At 41.4% G+C, this 23782-nt stretch overlaps 1 protein-coding gene across 2 annotated transcripts; it reads left to right on the top strand.

The window, feature by feature from the left end:
* The first annotated feature begins 2102 nt into the window (after positions 1–2102).
* On the top strand, positions 2103–23232 carry cilp2 (cartilage intermediate layer protein 2). 2 transcript variants are annotated; one of them, XR_009789409.1, is made up of 11 exons: positions 2103–2326; positions 9599–9673; positions 12666–12935; positions 13633–13815; positions 14244–14399; positions 14476–14793; positions 15430–15538; positions 15714–15871; positions 17031–19456; positions 19536–19692; positions 20006–23232. XR_009789409.1 is itself a non-coding variant. In XM_061779762.1 (10 exons), the coding sequence occupies exons 1-9, from the start codon at positions 2263–2265 to the stop codon at positions 19442–19444; spliced, it is 3747 nt and encodes a 1248-aa protein (XP_061635746.1). In that variant the 5' UTR covers positions 2103–2262; the 3' UTR covers positions 19445–19456; positions 19536–23232. The 2 variants fall into 2 exon arrangements, 1 of the variants encoding a protein (XP_061635746.1); XM_061779762.1 differs by having other exon boundaries at positions 19536–23232.
* Positions 23233–23782: the final 550 nt, after the last annotated feature.

Below are 23782 nucleotides of genomic sequence, written 5' to 3'. Positions count from 1 at the left end.
CAAATTGTTGATTGTGCCTTGGACTTTTGTTAGAACGGTACCCATCTGCTTTTGCTAAATTCATTTTTCTTTCCTTATAGGAGTTATGAAGTCTATGGGCTCTGTTTTCGGGACGGCGCATCTGCGTAAGTACGGCAGTAAGTGAGCGTGCCTTCTTGTATTTTTAAGTATTTTAACGGCGCTGTGCAAACAGTGCATTGCGTGCCGTTCATAACAAAACGACACATATTGTCAATACATAAAATACATTTACAGTAAATCAAGATTAGGATGTTGTACAACCCTGTTCCAATCCCTGAGGGTGTGTAAAACAGATGTAGTGCTTGCTGTAACCGAGGCTTTAACAAGCAACATATCATTAGCTGTGCTTCACGTGCCGCAAACGAGCCCATTATTACGCCTCATAAGCACATGTGGAGTCTTTGCCTTCGCTGGACTTTTTCCTGACTGGCGTGACATATGACGCCACTTCCATTCTTTTGGCAGCACATAGCCGCGCAATCAGCGACTGTTAAAAACGTTACGAACGTGAACCGCAAGTGGAAGCAGAGGCCGAGCGCAGACAGAGAATGTCAAAGAAGAAATGAACTGTCGGAATACAGCATATGTGAAAAAAAACAACAACAAAAAAAACGTCTGTCAGAAACAGCTGTAGCAACCAGATCACCAGATGAACACATATCTTCTTAGAGGATTTTGATTATGATACATACTTTACAAATAGGTTCGCATACTTTAAACCAGTGGTGGGAAATGTACGGCCTGTGTGCCATGTTTGGACAGTGAGAGCTTTTTATCTGGCCTATCATACAATTCTAAAAAAAACAAAAGAGCATCAGAGAAATTCTTTGAAAAAGCCCCGACATTTAAAGCAAAAATACTCATAATATGTACAGCTCCGGAAAAAATTAAGAGACCCCCCCCTCCACCGGGCAAAAATAAAATAAAAAACAAAAAAAACAAAACACTGGATCTTTTTGATATTTTGACCATTTGTCATGTTCTGCAAATAAATGCTCTATATGATAATATTTGTATTTGGAATTTTGGAATGTTGTGAGTACTTTATAAAGTACAACAAAAATGGTAATTTTGCTAAACAAATTATGTATATATACCTATAAATAGCAAAATCAGACAAACTGACAGTTTTGTAGGGGTCTCTTACTTTTTCCAGAGCTGTATATCATAGCATTATATTTTGTACTTGACAGGTCTTTATTACAATAAAAGTAGTCCTTTGCCACCATCTTGTGGCATCTTGGTGAACAGCATTGAAGTGAGTTGAGGAACTTCAGTCAGACAAAAGTAGTGCTTTGGCGTCATATTGCGGCATCTGAAAAGGAACCATGTCGAAGTGAGGTGAGGAATTCCATTCGGACAAAAGTAACACTATAACCATCTCGTGGCTTTTTTTAGGCAATTATAAATCTTTTTAGGGGGTATTTTTGCTATTCGCAGCAGGGCTCAGTCCCTGAATTAAAAGTAAAAAAAACAAACACAGACACACGATGAGCACACATGAGCTGCTGTTAGCCACAGCTCACGCCCAGACAGTCACACGCAATCTCGCCATCACATGCCACCCCACCAGGACCTTTTATAAGACGTACATCGAACACAGACATTCCAATTGATATATTTTATTATTTCATATATATATATATACACACACACATTTTATACTTGCAATTTTGGGGGGTTAAAATACGTTTACAATGTGTATAAGAAGTGCGGTTTGACAATTTTAAATGTGTTTAAAGTGTGTGGGAGGGTTAAAACTACATAACAAAATTGTATGGTATTTTCATATCAGAGATTTTCACCTATAGTGGGTGGTTCTGGAATATATTCTCCGCAATAAATTGGGGTTCACTGTATTTATTAAGTATCGTATGGGCAACTAAATATTGTTAACTTAAAAACAACTATTTTTAGCATCCACTCCCTCCCCCTCTCACAATGCTTTGTGAGTGTTCACCCCCCCGCCCACCACCGGTCCCCCAACCCCTCCTTTATACCTTTTTGTGGAAGATGATACAGGGGACCCAGATGTTTCCTCGGCTTGACCAATGGCGAGTAGAGAGGGGCCGGATTGGCGAGCGCCCACGTTGCTCCATCTTTTTAAAAACCATCGGTCTCCCTCCTCTGACTGGACAACTGCTGCCTGAGCAGTGACGACGCCTCTCAGCATCTCGCACACCTGACCAGGCGCCAGTGACCGGTTCACTCCGCTGTGCTTTTGAGTCACAGCGTGGCATCATGTCGGGATTAAAAACAACGGCCTTTCTGCTCTCTTTCCTGGCTTCTGTTGCTCTCGGTCAAGGTGAGTAGTGACTGCCATGGAAGAATAAAGTTTAATCTTATGTCAATGAGATTATGAGATGATAGATTTGGGAGGGGAAAAGGGCGAGAGCGCACGTGTGCATGCATGGTACTTTTAGGACCACCACTGCGGCTCGTGCGCTCCAATATTATGTCACGAGCACGCTCCACCGACAGGCTAATCCACAACATGTGCTGATAGCAGAGGAGGGGCTCACTAAAAGGAGAGCCCCCCACCCCACGACACCTTGGTGTCTTCACTTTTCAAAGGTTTAACTTTATAATACTGCAAAGTATCTTTTCCATCATCATTGCCTTCTTTCATTGAATTATTTCATTGATTAACTAGATCAACTACCTTAAAGTTTACCACATGATATCCATTTCACTCAATTACAAATGACCTAATATAACTAAATGAAGGAACACAAACGAGCATTTAAGAAAACACTGGAGTACTTTTGATCATTTTTCCGAAATGGACCTTCACAGTTGCTCGCCGTGTAGCTTTAATTAGGGGTGGGGGTGGTGGGGGGGAGTAGATTAAAAAGACAGTTCCTAAATCCAAGCGTGAGTGACATTGGAAAATGAAACATGCAGGGGCTGCAGAGCCCCACTAGATGTAGACAGTTTATTTGTACTATTATTTATATTCATTACTTGTGTCAAAAACATATTGCTTATGTTTCTTTTCCATTTTATATAGAGCAGTAAGTCAATTGGAAGCTTTTTACTACTTACTTCTTCAGAATATTTGGGTAAACCTTTGTGCCCAAGGGCCATATTTGATTTTTAAAACAGACAGATGGGCCAGGTCATTTGCAGATGATTTATTTATTTTTTTTAATGCTCAAATGTGTAATTATTTTATTATTTATAGTAAATCAATTCAGCAATAATTTACTAAGTGACATAAATAAATTATAAATGAATAAATATGTTTTTTTTAAAAAGGCAGCCAAAATAATGAAACAAATATGACAGGACTCTTGATAATGTAAATGCTTGTCGGGCCACATGCTGCCCACCTGGTCAAAGACATAAAGTAACTGCTGAGCTCATTTGACATCCGTTGCTAACCAAAACAGCAGTCTCGCAAGTCTTGAATATGAAAATGGAGACATCGTATAAAGTAAACTTAAAAGGAAAGTCCCCGTCGCAGTAATGATCTTATGTTATGTAACAATTAGGGTTTTATTTTGTTCTAAAATCAAGTTTCACTTGACATACTGTATACATACCGGAAACATTATCAAATATCATTCCAAAAATGCAAATAAAGGCCAGCCCAATAATTGACACTTTATGGTTAGTTGCAGTCGGGAGGTGTTCTCATGATTCATTAATCATTTGTGTTGTCTTTCAATTTGTAATATTGCTATTGCAGGATGATAATAAAAAGAAAAAGTTCCAAAAACAGGAGAGAATACTGTAGCTTATTTGAAGTTGTAGTGGTATATATTTAGATTTTTAGGTATATAAATGCCACTGATGTGAGTCCAGCTAGGCCTCAATAGGTCTCTTTGGACTGGATGACCTAAGTAAACATATTGCAGAAGCCATAAATGAAAAAAAAAAGAAAAAAAGAAAAAAAGTTCAGCAGAGGAACTTTGTCCTGAAATAGTGATGTCCTTCCAATTTATACATTGGCACCTTCAACAGGAACTCCACATTAAAGTTGCAGTGAAATTTGCTTCATTTGTCCTCAGTAGCCAGTAGCGCCAACTAGAATCATAAACTAAGTAGCCCATTTTTCCACCTGTTGGCTTGAAGTCCAGCTAAATGAGAGAGTCGAATAAAAAAGGGACAGGTAGTGTGGAGTTTAACCAGCCATAAGGTCACTAGCACTTATTTTGATGGCCTTTCTCACTCGGCCTTTATGCCTTGAAGCGTGGTGGTTTACGATTTGTTTTGCTATTTGAAGGCGGCCGGCTACTTGTGCTGCAGAGCTAAAAGAGGAGCACTGTGGCGATCGGGCCGTTTGATGCTACTGTAGATGGATGGTGACAACCAGTTGGAGGACCGCTGCGTATCCAGATGTTGACCAGCGTCTGCTTCGATACTCTTGGCCACATGACTTTATTGGCTTCCAATGGGATAAGAGAGGGCTCATTAGAGCTGGCACTATTGCTTAAGCCACAGGTGTCAAACTGGTGGCCCGGGGGCCAGATCCGGCCCGCAACATCATTTTATGTGGCCCGCGAAAGCAAATCATGTGTGTCGACTTGGTGTCTTGTATAATGTTGATATTACAAGCATTTTATGTTGCCAATCACCTTTTTGAAATAAATGTAATAACAGTGGTGGCACGGTGGGTGACTGGTTAGAGCGTCAGCCTCACAGTTCTGAAGACCAGGGTTCAATCCCCGGCCCTGCCTGTGTGGAGTTTGCATGTTCTTCCCGTGCCTGCGTGGGTTTTCTCCGGGCACTCCGGTTTCCTCTCACATCCCAAAAACATGCATGCAGGTTAATTGACAACTCTAAATTGCCCGTAGGTGTGAATGTGAGTGCGGATGGTTGTTTGTTTGTATGTGCCCTGTGATTGGCTGGCAACCAGTTCAGGGTGTACCCCGCCTCCTGCCTGATGACAGCTGGGATAGGCTCCAGCACGCCCGTGACCCAAGTGAGGAGAAGCGGCTCAGAAAATGGATGGATGTAATAACAGTTGAAATTTTTTTTTATTGGCTTCTGATTTTAAAACTAGTTATCCATCAATTTGTTGTGTATATGTCATTATATGAGACACTATTTTACATGGGTTCACAGTCATAACGGCCCTCTGAGGGAAGCCATAACTACAATGTGGCCTGCGAGAAAAATTAGTTTGACACCCCTGGCTTAAGCCATAACAAATCATTTAAAAAAATTAAATAAAATTCTGTGTTTATTACTTTTTCACTCATGCAACTTTGTCATTTTGTTTGTTTGTGTGCAACTTCCTGTCGTTTTTCACATGGCGAGTTTATTGCTGTACTTTGGTGCAATTATATGTTTCAGGGTTATTGTACTGACTTTTATTTAGGGTGTGCCAGTTCAGTATGGATGTTGAAGGTGGTGCGTGGCTTGAAATTTTTAGAAAAGACTGCTTGAGCACTAAGCCTCTTACCCTAAAGTACTTAAAATCATAAATATAGAGTGGTACGAGAGGTGCAACAATTAAACTAATTGATTATCAAATTAATCAACAACTATTTAGATAATGAATTCATCATTTAGAGACTGTTTAACTTAAAATTGTCCAAATTCTTGGAATTTCATCATCTCAACAGTAAATATTCTCAGATTTCTGCAGTCCTCCACGCAAGCAGGCTGATTATCTTCATGTTTGATCAAAATAAGACATTTGCAAACATCTGCATTTACTTTGGAAAACAATGATCCAAAACAATGACTATTGCCTATTTTCTGACAGGCTGCGGCCCAAACCATTTGTGCATTTTCTCCACTGCCAGTTGGAAATAATGTCGTGCTTTTAATAAAGGGATGGAAATTTAAAAAATGTTTTTTTATCCGATTGATTATTTGATTAATAAAAAAATGTATCAACAAAATACTTGATTATTAAAATTATCATTAGTATCTTGACTTATGACTTGATTTCATTGTGTGACCAAGCTCATAACTTTACTCATTGACTTATAAACAGAAAGCAAAAAAAGAAACTGGTATTATAAAGTGTAATTACTGTACATACTGTAGTATTTGTTTAAGGGGTGTGGTCTAGTGAGTGACATTCAGTTGGGTTGGCACGTTAATTCGGTGTGAGTGTCTGCGAGTGACATTTTGTATTTGTGTGTTTGACTGTTTATCCCGATAAATGGCTTAAAGTGCATCGGCAGCTGTGGCTCTCCTTTCCCACATGCGGGGGCATTAAATAACCTTAATTGCTCCATTTTCCTCCACTTCAACGAAAGCATTGTCGTATCTGAAGCTCATTCGTAACTAAAATTTGATGATTTCTATGCCAAGATACCACTGTATAGGGGGCCGTCAGTTTACAACGGTACCAAAATACGACGTTTCAACTTTACAAACTAGTTTTCACGGCGGCGTAAGAATAGTTTTTTTTTCTCCTACAAATATTTGCTACGTTGAGCGTAAACTAGCGATACGACTATGGCATGTTCCAACTTACGTACAAATTTGGGTAATATTCACTCCGCCGTAGGAATGGAGAGCGAGGACCCCTGTATAGAATTTTTAGTGCATGTTTTTCTAGTACTAAGGATTTTTTTTTTTTTTTTTTTAGGTGTGATTTTCTACTGACTTCTTATGTAATTTCCGTTTACCTGCAAGGAGCTTGGTGGGAGTAATTTATTTCTAATCGGATCCTCTTTGCTTTGGGCAATTTTTGGCTGTCGTGTATCAGTTCAAACAAGGACAATAAAATAGTTTGAATGTGCCCAATCATGTGTGAACGCTATCAGGAATGAAAGCACGGCTAATACTTTATCGTACAGTATAAGAAAGAAAGAAAAAAAAACTTGAAAAAAACATCACGCGGCTGATGTGCATCATTAGCTAATGTCAGGAGCGAAATTACTCGTCTTAATGAGGCGCAGATGCCTTAGGAGTCCAAATTTGGACATTTGGGGGAAAGGAAAAAGACTACTCACACCTTGATGAAGAAGCCAGCCAAATGCATAAAAGGCTTCCATACGACATGGCAAACAGTTCCTCCCACACACACACACACACACACACACACATGTGCCACAGTTGCCCGCACTCTCAAGCATGCACAGACAGCCAGTCCGTCTGAATCAATTTATGCTCCAACTGCAGTTTCGGCAGTCTAATCCAACAAGTTATGTAACATAGGAATGGTGGGTACGTCGGGGGTCGATGTCTTCTCCTGGAATATACATGTAATAAACAAGCTCCATACTTCTATACAGTATAAATCTGGCACAGTCATACCTGCTGTGACACCAAGGTCTTTTGTGCATGGTCCCCTTTTATTTATTGGCACCCGCTTAGGAGCATGATGTCACAAAGAGCCGCTGTGTCGCAAATGCAAGCGGTAAAACCTCTAAAATAAGAGTTGCGGTTGTCACGGGTTAAGACGTCAAAAGAATCGTAATCCGGTAGCTCGTGTGGCACGCGGGTGTCGCTATAAGCGGAACCGGGTTGCTAACCGGGCCCCAAGCGCCACATCATACCCTCCAGCCTTTGACGACTCTTTAGCATTGCTTTTTCCCTTCCTGCTTTACGAGGGGTCACCGCGGGGGTTAGCCAATGCTCCGTTTTAACACTTGACAAGTTGGTGGAAATGTCCAGGTTGAAGATAAACCTTCATGAGTGTGAAAAGCGTAAAAGCAGACGGAAATAGCACACATGAGAGGTTTAAGGACAAAGGAGACAAATTATATGCAAGAAACTCCTGCCGGCTTGTGTTATAGCTCAGTGAGGTAAAGTCATGTGACGCAGCACGTGCTAAAAACGCCATAACGTGACGACATATTACTTCACAACACAATAAAGAAAAGTCTTTCACAGCTGCGGTCACCATCGCAAAACAATTGGCCGTGGCCAATCTGAATTTCCTCTCTCAACTTTATTAAAACCATTAGGCACCTTGTAAAACTTGCAGCAATTGCCTAGCTTACAGCCTCTGTCAGCAAACATCTTGAAATGATGATAAACTGCTAAAATCCCCACAAATGAAAAGTAGAGGAAGGTTTTTTTTTTTTTTTTTTAATTAGCAACTTGTTTGGAGCACAACTGAAAGCTTGACTGATTAATTACAATATGTTGTAAACTGTAGCCAGTGGAGTCCCTAAGGTCAATCACATTCACGTTTTGAGAAAAAAATAAAAATAAAAATCCACTGGAAATAATTGGAAATCAGTCTTAACCTATGGTCAAAAGTCAAAACCTTGATAAGTCATTGTGTTTAAACTTTCTGTCCTTCATGGGAAAAAAACCCCAATAAAAGGCTACCATTGTTAAAGATGCAAAAAAAATTAAACACTCAACACTGGTAGGACTTTTTCAGTAATTTACTGCAAACTTGAATTGCAGTAACTTAATACAGTGTTAAATCAAGGTTATACAAGGTAAACGGAAGCTCTTTTAGGAGACCAAGTAATGCCTTGCTTAGCATACAGCAGAACTGACTGGGATGTCACTCTATTGCAGACAACCCACAGTCAGGGTTTCATGAAAAAAGTGCAACATACATCCATCCATCCATTTTCTGAGCCGCTTCTCCTCACTAGGGCCGCGGGCGTGCTGGAGCCTATCCCAGCTGTCATCCCAGATTGAACCCGGGTCCTCAGAACTGTGAGGCTGACGCTCTAACCAGTCGGCCACCGTGCCTGCAACATACATGTAAAATGTTAAATAAGACACACATTCAATGAACTACGGGTAGCATAAATACACGATTAATGTTATGTTAATCCTTATCGTTCATGAACATTAAGGATTCATGTCTTTATTATGGCAACAGATCAATATTTGATGGCGCAATGCATTCTGTAAGTTGGAATATGATATAGTCTATCACCAACCTACGCTAGCAAAGTATTAAAGCCATAATTACAGTTTATATTTGTATGAAAACACTTGTAGACCATAAATATTTAAAACATCCAATAGAAAACACAAAGTACGGCAGTAACTGAGCACGTCTTCTTTGACCATATGACGACGTATTCTTCTTCGTAACCCGAAAATGTCATATGCCAGCACCGTCGTAAACTGAGGACCCCTTTCTTGTTGCAGCCGCTGCTGTACCGATTAAATGCAGATATCAGTAGAAAGCATTTATTTTTCTGCAAATGACTTGTTTACGCTATACTAATGACCTGCGAATGATTGCGTTTGTTGTTCTGGGTCGCGACCAGAATGGAATCCAATCTTTAGTCAGTAGCTCCATTTTGGCTCATTGAGGCCAGAATGTCTTTTGATCGGTTGCGCTGACATCTCACTTTTCTCAGTTCATTGAGTAAATGTGCTGCTGGCATTGTAATAAAGGCTTGAAGCGAAGCCATAATAACCATCAGCCACTGGGAGTGATGTTCACCTCTGGAAGTGCGAGTTATAACACACACACGCACATACGGCACATAAGATCCTTTTTGTTTGCGCTACGGGCCGCGACATTTAAGTTTGCTCGCCGGTCTAAATGAAGTCTAACTTTTTTTCATGTTCATTCATTCTTGATGTCCTGTTTGCGCATGTGAGTTAGTAACCAGATGACTGTAAGTGTGTTAAGAATAATAAAGTTAGTGCATAGTTAACAAAAGTATTTTCTTTCTGTTTGCAGAATTTAGAAGAGAGAGTGCCTCAGTCAGGAACAGAAGAGCAACACCGAACAGTTTTACAGACACTCGAACGACAGGTATGGAGCCACTGAAAGCTAACCAAATAAAAATATCAATCTATTCTGAACTGGATCCTAACCAGCCAGTGGAGCATATGCACGGCAACAAGTTAAGCATTTCCAGTCGAAAGGTTGGGCGGGATCACCGTTCCCGCTGTCAATATGTTCCAGGCTACTGGGACGTCATCTGACGAAAAAATAACCTTCTTCGTTAAATGGATGATAAACTCGGATTGTGAAATAAGTGTATTCAGTGTTGGGAAGATTACACTGGAAATGTAGTTGGTTACTATGACAAATTACTCTGTTGAAAATGTAATAGCAGTGTACATATTTCAATTACTTTCTCAAAGTACTATAACTAATGACGTTTGATTACAAAACAAAACATGATGAAATTATAATACATAATATATCCATCCATCCATTTTCTACTCCGCTTATCCTCACAAGGGTCACGGGAGTGCTGGAGCACATCCCAGCTATCTTCAGGCAGGAGGCGGGGCACACCCTGGTTGCCAGCCAATCGCAGGGCACATACAAACAAACACTCACATTCACACCTACGGTCAATTTAGAGTCTTCAATCAACCTACCACGCATGTTTTTAGGATGTGGGAGGAAACCGGAGTGCCCGGAGAAAACCCACACAGGCACGGGGAGAACATGCAAACTCCACACAGGCGGGGCTGGGGATTTGATCAGAACTGTGAGGCAGATGTGCTAACCAGTCGTACACCGTGCCGAGTGCATAATATAATGTTGCATTATACATAACATACATGTGTACAGCATGTGGAAAACATGAAAACAGGTTGACCCAATGAAAAATGTGCACAATTTAGACAATATCGCTTCATATGAAAAACCAGATAAGTGAATGTTCCATAAAAAATTCCAAAATTATATATATATAAAAATAATAATAATAATAAAAAAATTTGAAAAGTCAATGTTCTTTTAATGTGTTCAAAAGTGTAACTATGAGTCTAACCTTTTCAAAATCTCAGACAAACTAATAGATTGCGCCACAAGGTTCTTTGAGGTAATGGAAAAATATGTCATGTTTGAGTCTAGAGCAGAATGGCACATGAGCAGAGAGAGTCAATCGTAATTGTCGACTTCAGAAGGAAGTGAAACGGGGAAAAAAAGAAAGAAATCTCAGCTTTTGTGGTGATTTTTCAAATGTAACTAAAATTGTAAATATGGAAATTTTGTGTTTTATCCCTCCTTATTCAATATTTTTGGGGGTTAATAAAAAAAAAAAAAAAAAAAAAAAATATATATATATATATATATTCATTTGGCTGGCATAAAAAAGTTTTATTAAAGACGAGGAGCGAGCCAACAATGCAGTGTGCCGCCTGCTATGTTCAGCGATCCAACTCAGCTGTGACTTTTACGATGTTTCCCAGTGACCCAGAACTACAAAGGAGATGGAAAGTTAATATTCACTGAGACAAATTTACCATCACAACTAATACAAGAGTGGGCAGCGGTCAAAGCTCCGTCTCCCTTTCCGCTCCGCTTGGCTCCGGCCGGCCGAGCCAGCCGCTACTGTCACGAAACTCCAGTCAAGGGGATCGAGAAACTCTCGAGCCGTGAGCACATTGATCCTGCCAATGCCACATTACAACAAACGCGGAAATAAACAAACCTATTGACAATTTTGAGTCTTCAATGAACCCAATATGCACGTTACATACAATACAATGCAGGAAAACTACTGTCCCTTCAAAGTAACAGAACAGGAAGGTTTTTACAGGCTTGCATGCTAGTCATTAGCCATTTTGTTTTCAACGATACTCTATGTGCTGTGTACGTTAGCAATGGCATTGTGCATTTAATTTGTGCATTTAATATGTATGATTAATATTTAATCTAATATTAATAATGATGTTTATATAAGGTTGAAATGTTAAAATGGACTATAATATGGTCAAAATTCTTCTTGGACAACAGACAAAACTGTATCTGATAATCAGCAAGTAATGCAAAAATACATCGTTGCTATAATTTATGTACTGTATGCTTCAAACAGAAATAAGGGAAACTTCCGGCTTCTCTCTCTATGGCACGTCTTGTGTGGGGCTAATTTGTTAGCAACATTAGGCGTTAGCAACATTAGGCGTTAGCATCACAAACTCACCAAGACGCTGTTAAAAATGGTTAAATCTTGCCATGTGGTCTCATACAGTATCCCTTTAAAGTTTAAGACTGACAAAGGTCCAACATACTGTAAATATCTTTCTAACGTAACTCTCGTGACGACCGACTCTCCCATGCAGGTGGGTGAGGCATGCTCAGTCACAGCCAATCAGATTTCTCTGTTGCCTACAACAACCAATAAGAACCATATATGAACAGTTATTTTGATTGGGACATTGACACAACATAACATATGCATGGCTATAATTATCTTGGATAAAATAAGAACAGTATTTGAATTATACGTGCAGATTAATCAGTAATGTAGCCCTTTTTTTTTTACTATTAATTTTTAAAAGTGGTTAAAAAAAAGGTTTTGCTAATTTAAATCATTGGAGAGAAATTCAGTGTATTCAATGTATTACATTTTGACATCTTGAGCTATGCAATCTCATTTAATCAGGTTATAATTTGAGTTTATGACATTTTCCTATCTGGGATCCAGAAATTCTCATTTGAATGAAACTGGAGCTCCTTTTAGCTATTAAGATCATGCTGTCTAGTCGTCCACTCATCGATTTCACAGGTGACAAATGTTTTAGGCCTTGAGCGGAGGCCTACGCTGTTTTCTATGAATACGCTACATTCCATGAATGGGTTGCCAATGCATTCATTTAGAGTCAAGTACTCTCATTTTCCTGCCTGAAGGCTCCGCAGGCCTCATCTGCTTCATAATGACTCCCTGAGGTGTGTTGGGCTTAAATGAGATGAGCAGATCTTTTCTGATATGAAGTCTGAGATCCATCTCAGATTTTGCCCCACAGATGCAACGATTGAATTCTTGCGTTTCAATTGCCTCCAGGTCTGACAGAGTGGACATCTTGGTTTAATATTGACCACCCCGGGGGGAACGGGGACTACGAGCGCCTTGAGGCCATCCGCTTCTACTACCGGGAAAGAGTTTGCTCAAGGCCCACGGCGATGGAGGTCCGCACCACAGACTGGGTGGCGGCGGTAGACACGGGAGAAGTGGTCCACTCCAGTCTGGAGAAGGGCTTCTGGTGCATCAACAAGGAGCAACCCTACGGACGAACTTGCTCCAACTACCACGTCCGCTTTCAGTGCCCACCAGGTAGTCCGAGCCCAGGAGTAGTAATTGCAAATACACTTATCCCTCGTTTATCACAGGGGTTAGGCTTCCGGACCAACCTCGCGATCCGAAATCCGCAAAGTAGCGACCACATTTTCTTTTGATTATTTATACATATTTTAAAGCTGTATGAACCTCCCCAGACTCTTATTCATTTCCCCACATTCTTTTTAGCCTCTACCATACTCTTATAAACACTTTCTATACATTTAAACACATTTTAAATTCTTAAACATACAGTAATACACTGTAGTACTGTACACTACAGAAATTGTATTCCTTGTAATAGGTGTTATAAAGAATTTGTACGCTAGGGAGCGTTTATTTTAGGACTAAAAAAATTACAGCAATTTTTTGGGGTGCTTTGTGTTGCGAATGAGCTTTAGATACTTCCAAAACTCATGCCCAGATGCTCCAAGTCAGGTTGGGCCAACCCGATTTCACTACCTGATGTCATTCACTAGGCCACACCCCTTAAATGCACACATACCAAACTACATAACAGAGTGCTATTTTTCTTTATTAAAACTCACACAAACATTTCTGGGGTGCTGGAACAGCACTAAATTTCAATAAGGAAAATAATTTTAATCAAATTGAGTTACAAGTCAAGTTACCAAGTTACCACTTGACATCTTCGCTCCCTTGTGACTGCACTCTTCTTCTTGTTTGTGCTCAGAGCAAAGTTTCTGGAGCGAATGGGGCGAGTGGGGTCCATGCACGACAACCGTTTGCAACGATGTCGGCATCCAGGTCCGCCAGAGGAGATGCATGAGCTCGCAGCCAATGCCTTTGCTCTTGGTTCCTGCCTGCCAGGGCCACCATTCAGAGAGGAGGGAGTGCTCCACCCCTCCATGTACAGGTGATTGCAACCTCTATTTTAGTCACATGAGAGCTAGTTATCTGTGGCACTAACAAGCTTAGATAGTTTATGTTACGTGCTACGGGTTGCAAGCGTTGTCTTCTTCGTCATGATGTTGCAAGAAGAGGGGAAATTGCACGACGTGGAATGCCGTACTCAAGGTCTTCTGACTAACGTGACATATACAGAACATGAACCACCTCATGATCACAAACTGTTCACCATAGCTTGGAACAGAGTGCAGCAATAACCTTGGGCAATGAGCCACAGGCTGCTTCACCAAGACATTATTATGGATTTTTTTTTCTTTTAAAGTTACTGTATTATACTAATTATAATCCCTCAAGGGTATGTAATAATGTCTTGCAGCGTGATTTGGTAAATTTCCCTTACAGTATTTCATTTTTCAATTGTTTGCGTGTGGGCAGCCAAGTGGAGTCCGTGGGGTCGCTGGGGGTCTTGCTCTGTGACATGTGGCGGGGGACGGAGGATCCGAAGGAGGACTTGCGTCAGGACCTCGGAGACAATAGAATGCACCGGACGTCCCGCTGAAACTCAAAAATGTGGCAAGAATCCATGTGCAGGTATGATGCAGGATGCCGATGTAGTTCATCGTCACGGCCAGCGCGCCTCTTTGACCTGGCCTCATTGTCTCGACAGTCAAATGTCAACGCGTGTGCGCCGAGGGCCGCCCTGACGACGACTGCGGCCGCTGCGTGTGCGACGGCCATGTTCTTCACGGCGACGTCCACAGTGTGACGGGGGTCCCTGTGGCGGGGGCCTTGGTGGCATTCGCTGGCCGTCCCAAAGTCATTCGTGCCCGGACAGATGCCAAAGGCCACTTCAGGCTGAAGGGAATCTGCTCGTCCAACGTCACTTCACTCATAGTCAGGAAGGACAAGTTTGCCCCCGTCACCGTCTCCTCCACCAGTAATAGCACAGGCCTATCCTGGGTGTCTGCTGTCCTCAGATCAGCTGGTGAGTAGCTATACTATACATCCATCCGTTTCTATCCCGGCTGTCCACATTAGGGTCGAAGGTGAGCTGGAGCCTATGCCAGCTCACTCCAAAATGTTTTGAAAATTACAAACCTGAATATAGGCAGAAATTCTGCCTAGCAACAAGTGTGACCAGAAAATAGAATCTCCTAAACACTTTTTTTTAGCCAACATTGTAGTTTTATAATGAATCACATAGACTGCTGTATTCGTGTTCTAGTTAGGTATAGTGCATTGCTATCGGAATAGAAATTGAAAGTAAAACAAAAAAGGATGAGACAATACTGTAGTTTTCCTACTGTATGTGGATGCCCTGCCACTTTCTTCTTAAATACAATACCATTGATTTCTCCACAACATTTCAAGTACTCTCATAAGGAAACTGAAAAACGCATCAAGAACAATTTCTCTACTCATAAGACCACACAGCAGCATTTATTTGGTTGCATGGAAACTACTAAAAGGCAAAATAAAAGTAAACCCCGTTGTGCTGCTTTAAAATGCCCAAATTCCCCTGAACAATCCTTCTCCAAAAGCACACGGGCAAAATGTGTGAATCACGTGTAATATAAATGAATGTTACGAGCTCTCAAAGCTGCTTCCTGCTTTCCCACAGAGAAGCCCTACATTGTGAAGCACCCCGAGGACAAGGTGCGTTACGAGGGTGGGCGCGTGCACCTGTGTTGCAAGGCAACGGGATCACCAACACCTGACAAATACTACTGGTGAGTTGAATACTAGTACCGACGTATTACAACCTTATCTCCTCAAATGGTGGCCTGCGGTTGAATTGGCAACGTCTAGTTTATATGTTAATTATACATATTTTTTACAGACATTTAAGGAACATTTTGCGATGTATTACATTGTTTATTAACATTGCAATTCTGTATGGTCAAGGTATCACAATGGCACTCTCCTGGACAGAAAGGTGTACAAGTACCAAGAGGAACTTGTACTGAAAGACCTGAAGCATGAGCAGGCTGGACAGTATTATTGCAAAACCAGCAGCTCTGCAGGCAGCATTAAGTCCTCCCCAGCATCCCTCATTGTCATTGGTAAGTCTTGAATATCTATCATGCCCCAGCTACTGTGTGTTTCTTTTCCCAACACATAAACCCAGCCAAAAGCAGCATCCAACTGATAATACTCCATTTTTTTTTAAAATCCACAGTGGTACAATAAACTTGAGGATCTGTCTGACTCCACAAATTTACTCTAAATCCTTCAGAGGATCAAGCAAAAGCACAATTCAGTCTAGGTCTTTAGAGACGGAATATTACAGTTGAAGTGACCTCAAGCTTTAGACCTCATCTGTGTGTCGTGTCCATGCATTAAGAGAACAAAAAAAAAAAGACATCTGAGAGAGGGGTAAAAACATTTAACGGCCAATTTCATTGGGGAGATACAGGGAAAATAAGCACACAGTCTGACTGCAGTTCAGGACCTTTTCTTTCATTGTCATTACTTTTTTTGAAAAAGCGATGCAGTTCAACAACAACAACAAAATTCACAAAGCAGCTAAGGAGCAGTTTAGAAGAGTTTCAAACAGCGATTCCCAACATTAGTGCACCGTAAGAGATCTGGTGTGCTGCGGGAAATGATCCAATCACATACAGTACTGCAGTTGGTCAGAAAATTATTATTTCGGATGTCAGTGGTTCTTTTTTCAAGTATCAGCTTTGTGTACAGCTCAACAGGCCCACATTTCCCACTGAGTAAGTCAATTTGTGAGTAATGGGAAATAGATCATTATTGTTTTAGTATACAACAATATACTTTTCTAATATAAAACATGTGCCTTGGCTTAATAAAGTCTGTGAAACACTGGTTTAGATTTATCAAATAGTATTATAGCACTAGAACGTTATTATGGCTTGAGGTTCAATGAGTTTGCAGGTCCATTTCTTTTAATATTGTGTATATTGCTGAATTTAATCATCCATACTTAAAGCTGATTTTTAAGAATGATGAGGCTTCAACTTTGACTACAGTATATATATTTTTCCCCTAAGTAAGAGTTGCGCCCACAAAACTTTGTTGACCATGCTACTCCACTGCATAGCAGATGCACACAAGACAGTTTCAGATTGTGTTTTTGTGCAGGGATTTTTGTCTGTGTGGTGAGAACAAGTAGTAATGTTTTATGTGTCTCCAATGTATCATTTTTATGTGCTGTATCAACATAACTTACTCTGGTTTATCGCAAATTCACAGCAAAAGGAGCTCCAGCGTGCAATTCCACTCCTGAGGCACATCTGATCAGACTGCCGCTGGATTGCGTACAACCCGGGACGAACTCCAAGTTTTACAACGCTGGCCGCTGCCCTCATAACAAATGCGCTGGCTCTCTAGAATTCGATATGCGCTGCAGAGATGGAGCCGGGTTCTGTTGTGGTGTCCAAGCGCTGGAAAGTCGGACAATTGATTGTGGGAGCTACAGCCTTCCAATCCGGTCTGTATCCGAGTGCGGCTGTCAGAAATGTGTGCAGCCAACTGTGCTGGTGCGTGGAAGAGTGGTCACAGCTGACAATGGTGAGCCACTGCGATTTGGTCACATCTACGTTGGCAAAGAGAGGGCAGGCACCACTGGATACCAAGGAGGTTTCACCATACAAGTTACTCCTGACACACAGAGATTGGTGGTGAATTTTGTTGACCCCACTCAGAAATTCATTGACACTCCGAAGGTGTTCATTTTGGACAAGAAGGGTGGATCCATTTACCACAATGTGAAGGTGATGAGGAAGCAGGCTCCGATTGATATCGAAGCAGGCGAGACCAATGCTATTAACCTGGGAGAAATGAAAGGGGAAGACCCGATTGGGCAGTTAGTCATTCCAGCCAACTCCTTTCACAAAGACAATGGAGAAGTCTATGAGGGAACCGTAAAAGCCAGTGTCACTTTCATAGACCCAAGAAATATCACCACGGCTTCTGCGACCCCTGGTGACCTCAACTTTGTGGACACTGAGGGTGACATGCTCCCTTTGAGGACCTACGGCATGTTCTCTGTCGACTTCCGTGACGAGAGCAACAAGGAGGTACTTGGAGCCGGAGCAGTCCAAGTCCTTCTCGACACACAGCATGTGAAAATGCAAGAGCACATTCCCAAAATGAAACTGTGGTCTTTAAATCCCGACACTGGAGTTTGGGAGGAGGAAGGCGACTTCTCGAGCACGACAACTACAGGTGGACACGGACGGAGCAAGCGTGAGGAGCGCACCTTCCTCATAGGCAACATGGAGATTAGAGAACGTAGACTCTTCAATCTGGATGTGCCTGAAAACAGACGGTGCTATGTTAAAGTCCGTGCCTACATGAGTGACAAGTTCCTCCCTGTTGAACAGCTGGAAGGTGTTGTGATCAGCTTGATTAACCTTGAACCCAAGCCTGGATATTCCTCAAACCCAAGGGCATGGGGTCGGTTCGACAGCGTCATAACCGGCCACAACGGGGCCTGTTTACCGGCCTTCTGTGATGCCCAGCGGCCTGATGCATATACAGCATATGTAACAGCAATGATGGGGGGTGAGGAACTGGAGGCTGCTCCCTCCTCCCCGAAGATGAATCCAAATATCATCGGAGTGTCTCAGCCATATCTGGATAAAATAGACTACCAGCGCTCAGATCATGAAGATCCAGCTCTGAAGAAAACAGCCTTCAGAATCAATCTAGCAAAGCCCAACCAAAATAATCTGGATGAGACTAATGGACCCATATATCCATATCAGAATTTAATAGCATGTGAAAATGCTCCGGTTGATGCGAATCATTTCAGATTCTTTAGGGTGGAGAAAGACAAGTATGAATACAACGTTGTACCCTTTGAGGAGACTGATCTGACAACCTGGACAGGGGACTATCTATCGTGGTGGCCTAACCCTCAAGAGTTCAGAGCATGTTTCATCAAGGTTAAGGTCCATGGACAAAAGGAAGTGATGGTCAGGTCGAGAAACTTGGGAGGATCACACCCAGAGACGAAAGGCCAACTTTATGGCATCCGAGATATACGCAGCACTCGGGACATGCGAGAGGCCAACACTTCAGCTGCTTGTGTTGAGTTCAAATGCAGCGGCATGTTGTTTGATCAAGCTGAGGTGGATAGATCCCTCATCTCGATCATTCCACAAGGGAACTGTCGCAAGATCGCTACCAACAGCCTTCTACAGGAGTACCTCATCAAACACCCTCCACTTGCACAAAACAACGACTCCCATGCCTTCACCATGTTATCCCCTGTGGATCCTCTGGGACACAATTATGGCATATACACAGTCACAGACCAGAATCCCAGGGTTGCTAAAGAAATCGCCATCGGCCGCTGCTTTGATGGCACCTCGGACGGTTTCTCCAGAGAGATGAAGACAGACTCGGGAGTCGCTTTGACCTTCAGCTGTCCAGAGAGGAAAATCAACAGAGAAAGCCTCTTCCAACGGCTGCAGACCAACCCAGGACAGACACTGTCACAGATGGCAAGGGACATGAGGGAGATGGAAGGCATGCAGGTACAGAGGTCAACCACTCGAGTGATGGCCTATCCCGCCGAGCAACAGGGCAGGACCCAGGGTCGTAGGGTTGTCACTACAAGCAGGAGGAGGACGGTTGTGCGCACACAACAACGCCAATGATAGAGTCTAGAGGTAGGTTTGAAAGAAAATTTATTCCTATTGGCAGTCATATCAGAGTAATTTATACTCTTTTTTTTAATGTAATTTCTAGACCTTCACTCAAGACTACTCATGTTGTGGAAGTAAAACCTGACATTCATTCGGCTGAAGGAACTTCCTCTCTACTGTGGAAATTACCAAACTCAGACACACAGCAAAATGTTGAGCCTGGCTGAAAATATCCAATAATCATATACTGACTTGAAAAGGTTTGCTATATTAATTTTTTTCCCCGTCCCTCCTGAAAGACATACATACATCTTGTGACTATATGAAAAGTAGTAAATGCCGTGTATCTACAGGCTCTGGTCACATTTTTTGTCTGAAAGTCGTATTTGACTTTTGAGAATGTACATTTTATAGGTCTCATTTGTGGTATTCGGTGGTATTTTTTTTTTTTTTTTTTGCAGCGATTGTCTCAAAAACATACTGTTTATGGTGGTGGCACCCAATTGTGTAAAAATTGCTTTCCAATGAACGTTTCTAAACATTACAGACACTGAGCCCTTTCTCTTCAAACAGAGAGAACCAAAAGAGACCATCTGTCCAGTCCACCAGGTAACAGAGGACGTTTTCAGACATTTTTCTCAATGTTGTGCATGGACACGCCACTTCGTCAGCTGAGATTCAGCAATACATCTGTCCGTACCAAAGCAAAATGACATCATCCAAGAGAATAATGGCATGACTTGACACATTTGCTGATTTATTCAGCTGTGTTGTGTTTACCATTTTTTTAAAAAACTTTAATCCTTGACAAAAAAAATCCATCCATCCATCCATTTTCTGTACCGCTTACCCTCACTTAGGTCGCTGGCGTGCTGCAGCCTATCCCAGCTGACTATGGACAAGAGGCAGGGCACACCCCGAACTGGTCACCAGCCAATCGCAGGGCACATAAAACAGGTTCTCAGAACTGTGAGGCAGATATGCTAACTAGTCGCTCACCGTGCCACCCAAAAAATGTTAATTGAAGCGGCAACTCTGTCGTATGGCCAGTGGTGTGGGATTCCACCAGAAATTTCATGTGTTAGGCGTTAATTTATTTGACTGCATCTCTGTGTGTGTGTGTGTGTGTGTGCATGTGTGTGTTGGGGAGAGGGGCTTCTATTAGGGAGGAGACCATTAATTGGAACAATATTAAACAAGACACATAGCTCCCCAGTACAAACATGGACGCACACAACATTGCAGAGAGTCACGTGTTAAGAGTCTACTGGACTCTGTGTCTACATAACGTAAGATCATCTTTCTCTGCACAGGGAACCTGTTTACAACCAGCAGCAAGGCTCCATAGTCACATACTTTAATATATGCTGCTGTTTTGGTTAACAACAGAGTTCAAATGGGCTTAACAGTTGACTTTAATGTCCGTGTAAAAAATAGCATGTAAAGAGCTCATTAGAGTTCCTCCCCCCTTTTTTTCTTTTTCTCACAGCGACTTTTAAGGTAATTTAATTTCTTTAACTACTATTACTTCTAATCTTGCTTCCTTTAACACTTAACTTTCAGCTTTCAACCACATTTAGACAACCCTCAGCATGATTTTTTACCAATTGCAGCAATAGTTTTACATGTTTATGTAAGTCAGAAGACAGTATATTAAGTGTACCTTTAATTAATGTCATAACTTCACACTTTCAAACTTGTTTATCTGAAAAAGGAACATTTGCAGCGCCAATAATAAGATTACCTCTCCAAACTGAACTAATCTGAAACCCCGCCAAGGGTGACGGGGGTCCACTGGGAAACCAGGATAAGCTGAGACGTAAACACACTTGTGCAGTTAATTAAAGAATAAACTGTGCTTTCCTTTGGGGGCCATTAGAACAATATGACCCAGACATTCATTAACAGTCAAACAAGCTCAATTATACGAGATTAAAAAAAAGTAATTAAAGCAAGAAGATTAAGTCCATCACAATGGCACCGGCCTTCTATCAGGTAGTGTTCACCTCAATATTGTCCATGATGCATGAAAGGTTTATGTGGAGTATAAACAGTGTCACATTGCTGAGGGTAACAATCTAATTGGTATTTGGCAGTTGTCTAATGGTCGCACTAGATTAGCCTCCAACTACCACCGACCCTAATGAGGACAAGCACTATAGAACATGAATGGATGGCTGGATACTAGCCAGTATATGGCATCATTGGTACATTTTGCAAAATGACAGAGATACCTGCACACACTCTGACCACAAGCACAGTCTGGACTGAGAACAAATATTGCACTGCAGCAGATGTACCATCCAACCTGCAAGGCAGATAATAATTGAATGCAGGAGCTATAGCAACAGTCTGTCAGGTCATCATGACATCAAACATCTGCAGAGCAACTGTCGGAAAAGTTAGACCTGCAGAGACATCCGCTAGTGACGGATGAAATGTTTGGTCAAGGAGGAAAAAGTGAAGTAATTGGGGTCTTCACAGTCCAACAAGCGGTTGCACATGCAAGCTGGAAAGATGCTTTGACAGCAGTGGCGGCTTATTCATGAGAACTTATCAGGGGGAGTTTGAGCGACAACGTAACAATAACAATAGCCCGGCCAAGGCCTCGCATGGGAAAGCAAAGCGTGCTGTTCAAAGTTTTGCTTAGAACATCAAAGGACACTTAAGAGGCAAAACATTTGCAGCATTTTGAGGATGAAATGATGCGAGTTTAAGCCCCATTCCAACAGACAAAGCACACAAAAACCAGATTGATCCTGTGTGGAAAGAAAATGTTGATCTCAGTGGGAAGGGTATTCATCGTAATAACATTTTCACTTGGCGGAGAGTCATACAATGTTAGCCTGACAAATCATTGGTTGGAGGGTTACTGTCTATTAGCGTTGAGAACGGGAATCTAAGAAAACTTTCTGGAACTCTACACAGCCTGACTGGCAACATTTTGAATAGTTGAACACAAGTTGTTGAGAAAGTGTTGACATTTAACTGCATAAACCTATTGTTTTCCCATGATCCAGTAGATCTATCTTCTTGCAAGCGCTGTCCTCTTAGATAACCAGACTACATGTTAAACACAGACACAAAGAAAAATACATTTTATATAAAAGTATATTTATATATTTTTGGGAGGTTAATATAATCCTTGACACAAAATGGTCAATGTAATTTCAGCTCTTTCGTACAAGTCATAACAGCCTTATTTTTTTCTGGCAATTTTCCACCGGAGGTGGCACCAGAGCTATAAAATTGGTTAATGCTTCATGTGAGTGTGAACCCAATGTTTTTTGAATGATTCGGACCCAATATGCTTGAAGTAACTGGGGCTATAGACAAATGCAACAAAATTAACATTCACCAGATACATATATATTTTAAATCTTTTGCACAGTCAAGCTGGTCTCAGAGAGATCATAATTTATTTCGGAGGTCATGCTTGAACATTTTCCCACTACTTCGAAGTGAAAATTTCCTCATGCCACTCTGCTTGCAGGAAGCCACCTTGAATTGCAGCTTTGATAGCATTAATGTTTGCATGGTGACACCAGTCACTCTTCATGTGTAAATGGTGTATTGTATAAACTTTGTATGATCAAGAGACTGTAAATAAATGTTTTTGATGAATCCTTTTTGATTGGACTTTGTCACATTCAAGAAATAACAGAAATGATAGTTTGCCATCATTTACTTATGTGCTGTGGATAGTGAATACATTATTGTGCACATTCAAAATTAAATTCAATGTATAATTCATGCAAGCCAAATAAACAACCACTGGTTGAAATGTGTTCTTGCTAACAGTTGGTTGCTTTTGATTCCTGTCTTGCTCAAAGCTCAATGTTCCTCTTCAGCTTTCTAGCAAAAGCCTGATGGTTTTGTGCTAACACTGATTGCTCTCGAACTGTTCATAGTTCCCTCAACTTGTCAAAGGCCCCAGTTCCAGCTGAAGAAAAACAGACCCAAAGCATGATGCTGCTACCACCATGTGTCACTGTAGGAATGGTGTACTTTTGATAATGAGCAGTGTTGTATTCGTCCCAAATATAAGTTTTGGAATTAAACCTTGGTGGCGTCTTAAAAAAAATTCCCCACATTTCTTTCGTGTATTTTGTACGTTTTTCCTTGTAAAATAAAGCTTTTGTCTTGCCACCCTACCACATAGTCCAGACAAGAAAAAGCAGAGAGATTGTTGTCAGGTGTACTAAACTAGCAGGTACTTGCCAGCTCCTTCAATGCTGCTGTCGGCCTCTTGGCAGCTTCTGTTTTCACATTTTTCAATTTTGGAGGGACATCTACCTGTAGTTCTTGCTAATGTCACACTGTGCCATATTTTCGCCACTTGATGATGAC

This window comes from Phyllopteryx taeniolatus, chromosome 7 (genome assembly GCF_024500385.1).
Source record: "Phyllopteryx taeniolatus isolate TA_2022b chromosome 7, UOR_Ptae_1.2, whole genome shotgun sequence".
Lineage (NCBI taxonomy): Eukaryota > Metazoa > Chordata > Actinopteri > Syngnathiformes > Syngnathidae > Phyllopteryx > Phyllopteryx taeniolatus.
Note: the sequence above shows the minus strand (reverse complement) of the source record. Positions and strands in the feature narration are given on the sequence as shown.